This window comes from Pan paniscus, chromosome 4, assembly GCF_029289425.2.
Source record: "Pan paniscus chromosome 4, NHGRI_mPanPan1-v2.0_pri, whole genome shotgun sequence".
NCBI classification, from domain to species: Eukaryota; Metazoa; Chordata; class Mammalia; order Primates; family Hominidae; genus Pan; species Pan paniscus.
The window spans coordinates 57782231-57794558 of NC_073253.2; the positions used below are offsets into that span (position 1 = coordinate 57782231).

At 42.3% G+C, this 12328-nt stretch overlaps 1 protein-coding gene across 1 annotated transcript in view; it reads left to right on the forward strand.

Moving 5' to 3' along the window:
• ANKRD55 (ankyrin repeat domain 55) overlaps positions 1-12328 on the forward strand; it is a 134010-nt gene that overhangs the window by 82595 nt on the left and 39087 nt on the right. Inside the window, exon 7 of the mRNA XM_003827381.5 lies at positions 7722-7850. Within this exon, the coding sequence (XP_003827429.2) occupies positions 7722-7850 (129 nt within the window). The remainder of the gene's footprint in view (positions 1-7721; positions 7851-12328) is intronic.

A 12328-nucleotide genomic window follows, 5' to 3' on the forward strand; every position in this document is an offset into this window, starting at 1 on the left:
CGGGGTTTCACCAGGTTAGCCAGGCTGGTCTCGAACTCCTGTCCTCAAGTGATCCACCTGCCTCGGCCTCCCAAAGTGCTGGGATTATAGGCGTGAGCCACCACGCCCAGCCTAGATATATATTATATCTAGATATGTTATATCTAGGGAGAAAGAAAGAATTAAATTCAAGAAAAAGTCATGTTATTTTATTTTATGGCCCTTTCTTCTTTTGTTTTGTTGACTCAGCTATCCAATTTATTTCCCAGACTTGACTCCAGGTAACTGTTATTTCCAAAACCTACTCTCAAAAAACTAAGATTTTCATGGTATTAGAGGTGTTTATGAGATATAAATGAGTAAATAAAATTTTATACCAATTAGAATTTTTTAAAAATGTCCTGTAGACTTTAGAGCAGGAGTCCTTACCCATATTTATGACATGGACACATCTTCATGTGTTTGTGAAACCTATGGATAACTTCTCAGAAACATACCTGAAATTAGGCTGGGTGCAGTGACTCACACCTGTAATCCCAGCCCTTTGGGAGGCCGAGGCAGGAGGATTGCTTGAGCTCAGGAGTTCAGGATCAGCCTGGGCAACATGGCTAAACCTCATCTCTATTTAAACTACTTTTTAAAAGGAAAAAAATATCAAAAAGGAAAAATATCTGAAATTACAGAAAATGAAACATATAAGATTGCGAAAGAAATCAAAATATTAAAATACAGCTATCAAAACATTCTTTTATTTATTTATTTATTGAGACGGAGTCTCGCTTTGTCGCCAAGGCTGGAGTGCAGTGGTGCGATCTCAGCTCGCTGCAGCCTCCACCTCCAGGGTTCAAGTGATTCTCCTGCCTCAGCCTACCGAGTAGCTGGGATTATAGGCACCCACCGCCACACCTGGCTAATTTTTGTATTTTTTAGTAGAGGCGGGATTTCACCATGTTGGCCAGGCTGGTCTCGAACTCCTGACCTCAAATGATTCATCCACCTTGGCCTCCTAAAGGGCTGGGATTACAGGTGTGAGGCACCATGCCCAGCCTATTTATTAATTTATTGAGACGGAGTCTCACTCTGTGAGGCCGGAGTACAGTGGTGCAATCTCAGTTCACTGCAACCTCTGCCTCCCAGGCTCAAGTGACTCTCCCACCTCAGCCTCCCAAGTAGCTGGGACTACAGGCGCATACCACCATACCCAACTAATTTTTTTTTTTTTTTTTCTGTAGAGGCAGAGTTTCACCATGTTGCCCAGGCTAGAAAACATTTTAAAGACCAAATTTATGATAATAACATATAAGGTTGTTTATTAATGCATTAAATAAGATTTGATGGTAGGACCACAAACTACTACAATTGTTGAAGTAGTGAGACATGTAGTGATCTGCAATCACTAATGTAATAGCACTGTACCTATAATTTATAGAGGTGGCAAAGTCACAGGTACTGTTTATACTACCGTGGGTTGTTGCCTATATTCATAATTGAAAAAGATGTTAAATTTCAATTAGAAGTTAGTGAAAATAGGCCGGGCGCAGTGGCTCACGCCTGTAATCCTAGCACTTTGGGAGGCCAAGGCAGGCGGATCATGAGGTCTAGGAGTTCAAGACCAGCCTGGCCAATATGGTGACGCCCATCTCTACTAAAAATACAAAAATTAAATGGGCGTGGTGGCTCGCACCTGTAGTCCCAGCTACTAGAGAGGCTGAGGCAGGAGAATCTCTTGAACCCAGGAGGTGGAGGTTGCAGTGAGCCAAGATGGTGCCACTCTGCACTCCAGCCTGGGTGACAGAATGAGACTCCGTCTCAAAAAAAAAAAAAGAAGTTAGTGAAAATAAAGATGTAATTATTTCTCTGATGAAACTCACACATCCTTATTTCTATCCATGGATAGAGCTCTTGCTCTAGTGGCAATTTCAAAAAAAAACCTCCCAAAAGTATTTTGAGCAATGAGTAGAATAATTGTATAGCCTCCCAGGGTGATCTCCTTGGAACAGGAAGATTGTTTTATTTTAATTATTCAACAAATATTTGTTCAGTACCTGCCATGTCTCATGTGGGCTTCATCCCTGCTATGATGGAGTTCACAGTTTAGTGCAGAAGAATGTAGATGTTCTTTTTTTGTTGAAAAATAAATCTATCAACAGGCTTCTATTCTGAAGGCTTTGTTTTATAAGTTTGTTCTTGTTAGAATTGGCTCCTAGACTTCCATGGCCCAAGTTCGTTTTATTGTTTTTCTTGTCTGATTTAAATTATGAAAACTCCCATTCTAAAGTCTTTTTTTAAAAATGTCAGACATATTATTCTTATAATTATTACAGGGAGAAAGTGAGAGTTTTTAAAGAGTGTCATTATTAGCAGCCCTTCCTAGTGCCCTAAAATCCAATCTCAGAGTATTTTTGGCCTTCAGTTACAGTCTTTGGCTATCGTGATGCTCACCGTCTATCTACCCAGTTTAGGAAATTCCAAAACAAAGACAATGAATTAATTTACTAAGCTTTCTGATGTATAAGATTGTTTTTCAAATAAAAATGAAAGAAAATGGCTTTCATTACTGTACTTGTAACACCATCTAGTTTTTAAAACTAGATCTACTTTTAAAGTACATATTAATTCCAATTTTTTATCTAAGGGAGACCCTCTATCACTTTTGTTGGGGGTGATCATATATGATTAGAGGATTAAGTATGTTAATTTTTAAATGTCAACCAGAGCCAAGCTGCTGGAAATTCTAGATCCTTCAAAGCATCTGGAATTGTTTACTGACCTCTCAGCCACCAGACACCTGCTATAATTCTTAACCCTCCCCCTCCACCACCCCGCCCCGAACCGCCAACCAAGACGGGGAACAAACCAAGCACCCAGCCACATCAACATTTCTCTCTGTGCGCCTTTCAGTGTTGGCTAGAGACACTCTAAAAGTACAGTTCTGAAACATGAAACCTGCTAAGCACTAAAGCAGATTTCTGGTTGAGAAAACACAAAAGTGGTTTTGAAAAAAAAAAAAAAGGTTCTGAGAAGCTGATAGGACTTGTAAGCCTTTAACTGAAATTGTGGTGGCACAGGTTCAAGGCGCAGAATTACTCAACACAAGACACTGTTCCAAAGCAACCCTACTATGCACCCAACAGTTAGAACATACATTTTGTCTTATCAGCAATCTAAAATCAGATCCCAAGTCAACCAAAACTTAACATTTCCCCTCAAAACATTCTGGAGAGCTTATATTTTTAACTGAATATGTGTTCCTCCTCACTCTTTGAGCCAATCAATACTTCTTGATTTTCAGAAGAGTAGAATTCTCCTGTCACCAGGGCCATCTGGGTGTTTGTTGCAACATGCCTGATAGTGACTGCTAGATTGTCAGCTCCTAGATGCTTCGAAGGTTCAGTTTATCCCTCAGTGAAACTCCAGGAAGTAACTGGTTGGAAAGGTCTCCATAACTTGGACAAAGATGGCTGTCTTATCCAACAGACTCTGATTTTATATTCCCTATGAGTCCAAGTGATCTTTGATAAGCTGCAATTCACTAATTAATTCTTCCAGTAAGCATTTCTTGAACACTTACTGTGTGCTCAGTGCAGGGAGCATACCATGGTGAATATGCCACAGCATCTGCCTTTATGTGCGTCACAGCTTAATCGTGATTTCTGTCACTGCTTATACAGATACCAATTGCTAAGCCTGATGTTTGCCCCTTAACTGGTCACCAGAATTTTAACATAAAACAACTACAATTTCTGCGGGCCCAACAGAAGTTGAAGAAAGAAGAAGAAGAAAGGAGAAGGAAGCAGTTGTAGGAAAATGTTCCTAAATAAAGTGTGCAATACCAACCGCTGCCTTTGAGCTGCTTTTGAAAGTTTTGGTTTTCACATTATTAACTCTAAGAGGATTTATTCTTATTTCTCATCAGCCCAAATGAAAAAAAGAAAAAGAAAAAAACGTGGCAGGAAATTTCCCTTTACTTGACTGAGTGTTCACAACCCATTTATATTGCACAAGTATTTAGAAAAGTAATGAAGTAATTCGGGTCTTGATTTGGAGCCATTCAGAGGATCACCAGTTATTTTCAAGATGTTCTCAAGTTTTGTGGTGACGGTGAACTGGGTGGGAGAATATGTATTATGTATGTGTATATATCTTACAAAAATAAATATTTGCCAACTGCACTTTCAGGAGGACCCTTGAGGCAATGCCAAATGAAACAAAAATATAGGGTACCAATCCTTACACTAGTAAGAACCATCATTTTAGAAAGTAAGACAACCTTGAATCCAGCTACAATTACAAAGAAAGGAATTTTTTAGCATCTGAGCTCATTCCCAAAATGAAATTCTACCACCATGATGTGTGGAAAGAACATTTTTTTCTCCAGAGTCAGAGAAACAAGTATTGAACCCTAGCTCTACCATGGACTCAGTCAATGGCCTTAGGCAAATTACTTAATCTGTATTTCAGTTTCCTTGCCTGTAAAATAGGCCTAAAACTACTAACCCCTTAGGATCATTGTAAAGATTCTATGAGATAGCATATACAAAGCTCTTGGCACCAAGTAGGTGTATGAAAAATGATAGCACTCCTCCCACCCCACCCCTTCACCAAACTATGCAAGAGTTGGGTTTTGAGGGGGGTTTTCTTGCGGTTGTTTAAAGAGAATAACTCTTAAAGCCTGAAACTGTATTTAGGAGACAATAATTAACATTGCATTACCATAGATTAATTCACAACCACATTTTCGCACTGAATTCCCACATCTCTAAATCATACTTCTGCATATACTCATTGCCATCTACCTCACGTTTGACAGTGCAGTGGTCTATGGCCAGAACCACCCTGAACGCACCTGACCTCAGAAGTTAAGCAGGGTTAGGCCTGGTTAGTAATTGGATGTGAGATAGTACAGTAGTACAAAGGACAAGATTGTTTGGAGCACTCATCAAAAATCCTGACAAGTTTCAACTAATGAGTTGGTAGCAATGATCATATCAGACAAGTTCATTGTCTATAAAGGAGAGGTCATGTTCTGCCTTTCTTCTGTGTATGATTTTAAAAAGCAAAGCCAAATTTTTACGAAGAAATTCGGCCGGGTGCAGTGGCTCACTCTTGTAATCCCAGCATTTTGGGAGGCTGAGGTGGGCTGCTAAAGTCAGGAGCTTGAGACCAGCCTGGCCAACATGGTGAAACCTGTTTCTACTAAAAACTACAAAAATTAGGCAGGCGTGGTGGCGGGCACCTGTAATCTCAGCTACTTGGGAGGCTGAGGTAGGAGAATCCCTTGAACCTGGGAGGTGGCGGTTGCAGTGAGCCGAAATTGCGCCATTGCACTCCAGCCTGGGCGACAGAGCAAAACTCCATCTCAAAAAAAAAAAAAAAAAAAAATTCAGTGGAGCATAGTAAGTCATTCGTTCAGTTAATAAGTGTTTACTCAGCATCTATAATGTGCCTGGCACCATTCTAGGATCTAGGAATTCAGACTGGCAAACAAAGGCCCTGCTGTCATGCAACTTACACTCCAGTAACTTGAAAAGTTTTGGCACTTCGTGATGAAGCCAATGACTTCATTTCATCACTTCATTTGCAATGAAGCAAATGGGACTAAGAACTGGGAAACGGGCTATCCATGCATTATTTTTAAAATATAATTTAATTTTAAAATGTAATTCCCTTGTGTTAGATTTCTAACCCCAGCGTGCCCAGTTAAAAATGAAGAGGACCAATTAGAATGTACGGAGGTATTCTGATTTCCAAGTAAATATTCAGCTATTGGAATAAGAATAAGAAGTTCCATTGCTTTTATATCAGCATTGTTTTTCATATGGAACCAATTTCTTGAAATATCCTCAAGAGTATCTCTGGAGGTTCACTGTCATATGATACTTGAAACTTGAAAGCAAACCATAATATAGGAATTTAAAATATGGAACTGGTTGAAGGGATTTTCTAATTCTAGTGTCCCGCAAACCTTAAACCCTAGATTCAGTTCCATGCCTACTCACAAACTCAGGAATTTCTCTAGAGCTCAGCTTCCTCTTCTATTAAATGAGAAGTACAATCGCACCTATCAGAGCTGGCTAACTGCTCTAGCAAACGACTTGAAATCTCAGTAGCCTGACACAATAAAAGCCTATTTCTTGCTCATATCATAGTCCAGTGCTGTTTGGCAGGGTGGTCCTATTCTCCCTCATTGATCAGAAACCCAGGCTTTTCAATCACATGGTTCCAGCATCTTCTAGAGCCTTGTCGTCCTCTGCATTCTGTTGATATATGAGAAAAAAGAGAAGATGTGGAGGACCACATGGGCTTTTTTTCTAGCCCAGGCCTGGGGAAGGTTTCCATCTCCTCTGTCCACATTCCAATGGCAAGGACTCAGTCATGTGGCTGCACCTATCTGCAAGGAGGCTGGGGAATGTAGTTTGACTGTGTGCCCTAGGGGAAGAGGAAACAGCTTGGTGAACATGTAGGAGACATCACCACAGTACTTACTCCAGAAGGTTGTTTGGAGGATTAAGTGAGACAATAGATAAAAGAACTCATACAGGTCTCTAGATCAATAAATATTAGCTCTGCGCTATTATTAATGTGCTCCTGTCTAGGCTGAGGCCCATCTTCTCCATGCAGCTCACCCTGGAAGGAACAGAGAAAGCCAAGGTGTTGTCTCCTAGCTTTATGCTATCAGCAGAGATAACTATAGAAAGAGAGTCTTCAAAGCTGCCCATGCCCTTTGCCCCCTTTATCAGGCATCTTCATTTCAATTCATTCTAGATACATTTCATGGAATTGAGATGAGTGAGCAAGGAGAAGAGCCAATCTTTTCATCATATATACGCTCAGATAACGCTGGCTCTTTTTGGCCACCATTTCTCAGCATAAGCTCACTTAATGTTAAATTATACCTAACCCATATGACCCTGAACACTGAAAGAAGCTGGGATTCACCATTCATTTATCCAGCTCTGTCCTCCAAGCTGCCACAGTGATTTCCTCTAAACAGTGTACATCTGATCATGCCAATACCTGCTTAAAATCCTTCATTGTCTCTCCACTGAATTAGAATAAAATCCAAATGTGTTATGCAGAGACAGTTATCCCCCATCCCACCCTCCCAGGATCAGCCCCTGCCTCCCTCTGCAACCTCATTTCACATTGCTCTCTTCCCCTCCTACCTCCTTCGTTCATTCAACAGCTATTTCTCCAGCCTTTAGCCTAGGCATTAGAGATAGAGGAAAACAGACAGCACCCCTGCCCTGGTGGTGGGGGATTGCACTCCAGTCACAGAGGCCTTCCTTTAACTTACTCTCTGCCTCTGTGCTTGGTGTTGGCTGTCCTCTTCCTCCATTTCTTCTCACAGAGGCCTGTTTAGAACAGTCCCTCCACCCTTAGTTACTCTCTCACCAGCATCCTATGTGCATTCTTCATAGTATTTATCAATCTGGAAGATTGTTTGACATGTTTTTGTGCATTTAATATCTGCCTTCCTTTACCACAGAGCAATTTCCATGAGGGTAAGGATCTCATTTACCTTATTAACTTTTGTATCCTGAACAACTGCTTGCCTGGCACAAAGCAGACACACAATAAACATCTGTGGAATGAATGGATTAATGAATGAATGAATGAACCAGCAGGAAACAACCAACGCATCTGGTGATGGCCCCCAGGCCTGAGGAGAAAGTGTGAGCTCCAGTTTTCTTCCTGGGAGCCTGTGCTCATCTCTGTCCTCTCTGACTGTTGTTTTGCAGGGAATGACACCACTCCACTGGGCGGCTTTCCACAACCAGCCTCAACACACACAAATGCTGCTGAAGAAGGGGGCAGACCCCTCCCTTGTGGATAAAGACTTTAAAACCGCTCTCCACTGGGCAGTCCAGGTGAGAAATTGACCTGTGGCCTGGTCTCAGGTTTAAATGGTGGAAAGCAGTGTTAACAATTTTCTGAGTAGATCAAACTTTAAAGATGGAGGTTTCAGCTCTTCATTCAGCTCCACCACTTGTTGAAAAGAAATCCTGCCAAGATGCAAAGGGGAGTAGTTATAAAATATCAAGCAGAGCCTGCCTTGGGTGGCACACACAGACACACACATACCCCTCTCATTCTCTCTCTTTCTTTCTCCATCTCAATGTTTGCTACTGGCTTACTGTGTCCCAGAGTAAACCTTCAAAGAATTGCTGGGAAAATGCCTTCAAAGTCTTTGAACCATGACTCTCTGACTCTCTTCTTGCTTCCAAATCCTCCCCAGCAGAGTCATTTCAGGTGATCCTGAATTCTACACCCGACAGTGAAAGTAGTGGCTCATGACCCTGCATCACTATCACGTAAGGGAGTCCACGTCAATACACACAACCAAACAAATCAGAATAGGCTCAAGAAATCTATTGTCCAGAGAGGGCAAAACCAAGAGTAAGGTGAAAGAATAATAATCACTAATGTGTAACCAAGTGCTTTCTATTTTCAAGGGAAATTATTAACTAAAAGTTATCTATTCCTTTTTTCAAGGAGAGCATCCTTTGCATAAACTTGCCAGCCCGTCTCTGTCTTCAGCACAGACACCCCCACAGTTGATTTCTGTTGGCCCAGAAAGGGCACCTGTCTGAGCTACTGCCAGGACCCTGTGAGAATAGTTTCTGCTGCCCTGACTGGTTTCAGTCAGCATTTCCATGTGCCAAGTACAGCAGAAGTGGGCACCTGGGACTTTCAGGATTGACATGTGTGCCTGATGTAAGGGGAAAACAGAAGTGATCTGGAAACTGCTCTGTTTTCATCCCTCTAACCTTGGCTTCAGTTTCTCTGCACCAGTTTCTCTGCAAAGCTATGCAGTGAGCAAGGCTTGTTTTGTCATCTCCACCTGCCCATAGCACCCTCCTACATACTTTCAGTATCTAATCACCTGCCCTGCCACCATCGCTGCCAGTCTCTGCCCAGGACTCCATGCCCTGGGGCTGGCCTCTGGCTGGTCAGGGGTCACCACTGTAGCAGTGGCCACAGAGGAACCTGGCTGGGCTCCCAGGAAGCTCCTCATGTGTTGGTTCTCAGCTGAGATGAAAGTGGCACCAGAAGCAGGCACTTTCTACATAGTCACCTCAACACCACTGCATTCTGATTCCCTAGATCCAGGATGCATGTGCATTTTGAAAAACCTCCCCAGGTAATTCTGACTGACATGCATCCCCCTTCCACCATCCCAGCCCCAGTGTAGAGCTGCTGTCTTAGACCTGGCCTTGCAATGGAATCACCAGCAGTGCTTGTAAAACAACAGATTCCCAGACCCCCGCTGGGCCCTCACAGGGTAGGAATCGCTGGGTTTTTGTTGTTGTTGTTTAGTTTTGTTTTGTTTTCTGAAATGGAGTCTCACTCTGTAGCCCAGGCCAGAGTGCAGTGGTGTGATCTCAGCTCACTGCAACCTCCGCCTCCCGGGTCCTGGTTCAAGCAATTCTCCTGCCTCAGCCTCCCGAGTAGCTGGGATTATAGGCACACACCACCATGCCCAGCTAATTTTTGTATTTTTAGTAGAGATGGGTTTTCACCATGTTGGCCAGGCTGGTCTTGAACTCCTGACCTCGTGATCCGCCCCGCTCGGCCTCCCAAAGTGTTGAGATTACAGACGTGAGCCACTGCACCCGGCCGGGAATCCCTGTTCTTATCCTTTAAGAGGCACTTTGGCAAAATCATAAGAACAACCTACTCAACTCTGAATATCTGAGTTTGCATTAATACACTTGGGCTTGATCTAAGGCAAGTCAACACTTGCTTGGCTTAACTGATAAAGGTATCTTTGATAAGGGTATGCATGGTCAGAATGAGACCATGCATATGATAGTGATATGTAACGTACTATGTAATTGGACGAAATGGTCATTTTTATTAGGGTTCCTGATTTTCTCCACAGGAAACTTAGTTACTATACCCATGCCTTCATATTCTTTCTCTTTTTTTTATGTTTACCAGTTCGTTATAAATTATATAGCAAAGGATGAAGATGAACAGACAGGTAGGGCAAGGGTATGGGGGAACAGGCATGGAGCTTCCATGCCCTCTCTGGGTGTGCCACCCTCCAGAAACCTCCACATGTTCAGCTACCTGAAAGCTCCCATACTCTTTGTCTCTACTGAATGTCACAGCTTTTAACCTACTACATTGATTTCAGCCCTGTCTGCACAATGGAATAATCTGAAGAGCTTTTAAACAATACTCACGTCCAGGCCTCACCTCTTAGATTTTCATTCAGTTGTTCTGGGGTGGGGCCCAGCCACCAATATTTTTCAAAACTGGAGCTGGGCATAATGGCATGTGCCTATAATCCCAGCTACTCGGGAGACTGAGGCAGGAGGATCACCTGAGCCCAGGAGTTTGAGACCAAGCTGTGTAACGCAGTGAGACCCTGGGCTCTTAAAAAAAATATTTGTATTGGCTGGGAGCTGTGGCTATAATCTCACCTCTTTGGGAATCCGAGGCAGGAGGATCACTTGAGGCCAGGAGTTCAAGACTAACCTGGGCAATATAGCAAGACTCCATCTCTATAAAAAACAAAAACAAAAAACTGTGTGTGCATGCATGTACACACATACACACACACACACACACATATATATATAGATATATTTTTTGAGATGGAGTCTTACTCTATTGCCCAGGTTGGAGTGCAATGGTGCGATCTTGGCTCACTGCATCATCTGCCTCCCGGGTTCAAGCAATTCTCCTGCCTCAGGCTCCTAAGTAGCTGGAATTACAGGCACACACCACCACGACTGCCTAATTTTTGTATTTTTAGTATAGATGGGGTTTCACCACATGGGTCAGACTGGTCTCGAACTCCTGACCTCAGCTGATTCACCCGCCTCAGCCTCCCAAAGCTCTGGGATTACTGGCATGAACCACTACGCCCAGCCACACATACATTATTTAAAGCTCCCTCCTTTCCATAGAAGACTGTAATATGCAGCTAGGGTTTAGAAGCACTATGATAAATGAATTCATATTAATGGATGCTAATACTTTACCTACTATTGGAGATGTTTGCATTTTGACCATGATTGTATAAGCATAATGCCTTGTTCATTTATTTACTCAATCACTAAATAAATACTTCTTGAGCATCCACTATGTGTCTTGCATTGGAGGCAAAAAGATTTAAAAGATAGGTCCCTCTAGAACCCCTACAATTGTATGTAATACTGTATATATGGTGTGTGAACATGTTTGCATTCATTTTTCTGAGGAAGGAGTCCACAACTTTCTTGACCTCCTCAATGAGGAACAGTGACTACCCACAAAAGGCTAAGAACCCTGGCTCTGGAGAAATTGTGCATTCTCCTTCCCTATGGTTAGCAGTAAAATTCAGAAGTGGTGTACTCTGCCATTTACACTGCAAAGACTGAGGGTAATTCCAAATGTCAGCTGAAATCATTATTACACTTGCCTTCTTTAGACTTCTTGTTCATTTATAACACAGGGCTAGCATTGTGCTCGTTTTCGAGTTTTTCCATACGAATGAGTCTATTTCCCGTTGTCATTTATTCCTTTTTCTGAATTTCCTGCTTTTCTCTTGGACCATATAATGAGATCACATTTAAAGCTATAGTTCATTGAAATAATAAGGCCTTTGCATTTCACCAAAATAAACAAAGCAGTAAAGATTGGAAACAGTAGGCCTACTAGGGAAACTAAGTTTAATCCTGGGCTCAAGCAATTCTACCACTCGGCCTCCCTAGTAGCTGGGACTACAGGCACACACCACCATGCCTGGCTTTTTTTTTTTAAAGTAGAGACAAAGTCTCACCATGTTGCCTATGCTGGTCTTGAACTCCTGGACTCAAGAGATCCTCCCACCCAGGCCTCCCAAGTGTTGGGATTACAGGCATGAGCCACCACACTTGGCCTTCCAATCTATTCTTACAGAGCTCTTCCAACAAATCACAAAGACATGTACTAACATAGCTATTATTATACCAAAACAATTATGGTCACTGTTGGTCCTTGGTTCCCCACCCCTGACCTTTCCTCTCAAGCTCACGTAATCTTGGCTCTAATCACACTGGAATATTAGTAATCCTCACAATACATCATACAGATTCCTTCTCTCTCCCCTGCTGTCATGCTCTTCCATTTGGGTAAAATGCTTCTTTCTTCTTGCACTCCCTGCATCATTCCTTCTGCCTACAGAATATCTGCTTATTCTTTCTTATTTCTCAAAGCCCAACTAAGTGTCACCTTCTTTGTTGAGCTCCCTTTCCAAATTCTTCCCTCCACGTTACTTCTAGAACTTTGTTAAAATTGGTGAGGTGCCTGTGTCTTCCCTTCTAGACTGTGGACCTAAGGGCAACGTGCCTTATTCATCCAAATGTCTCAACAC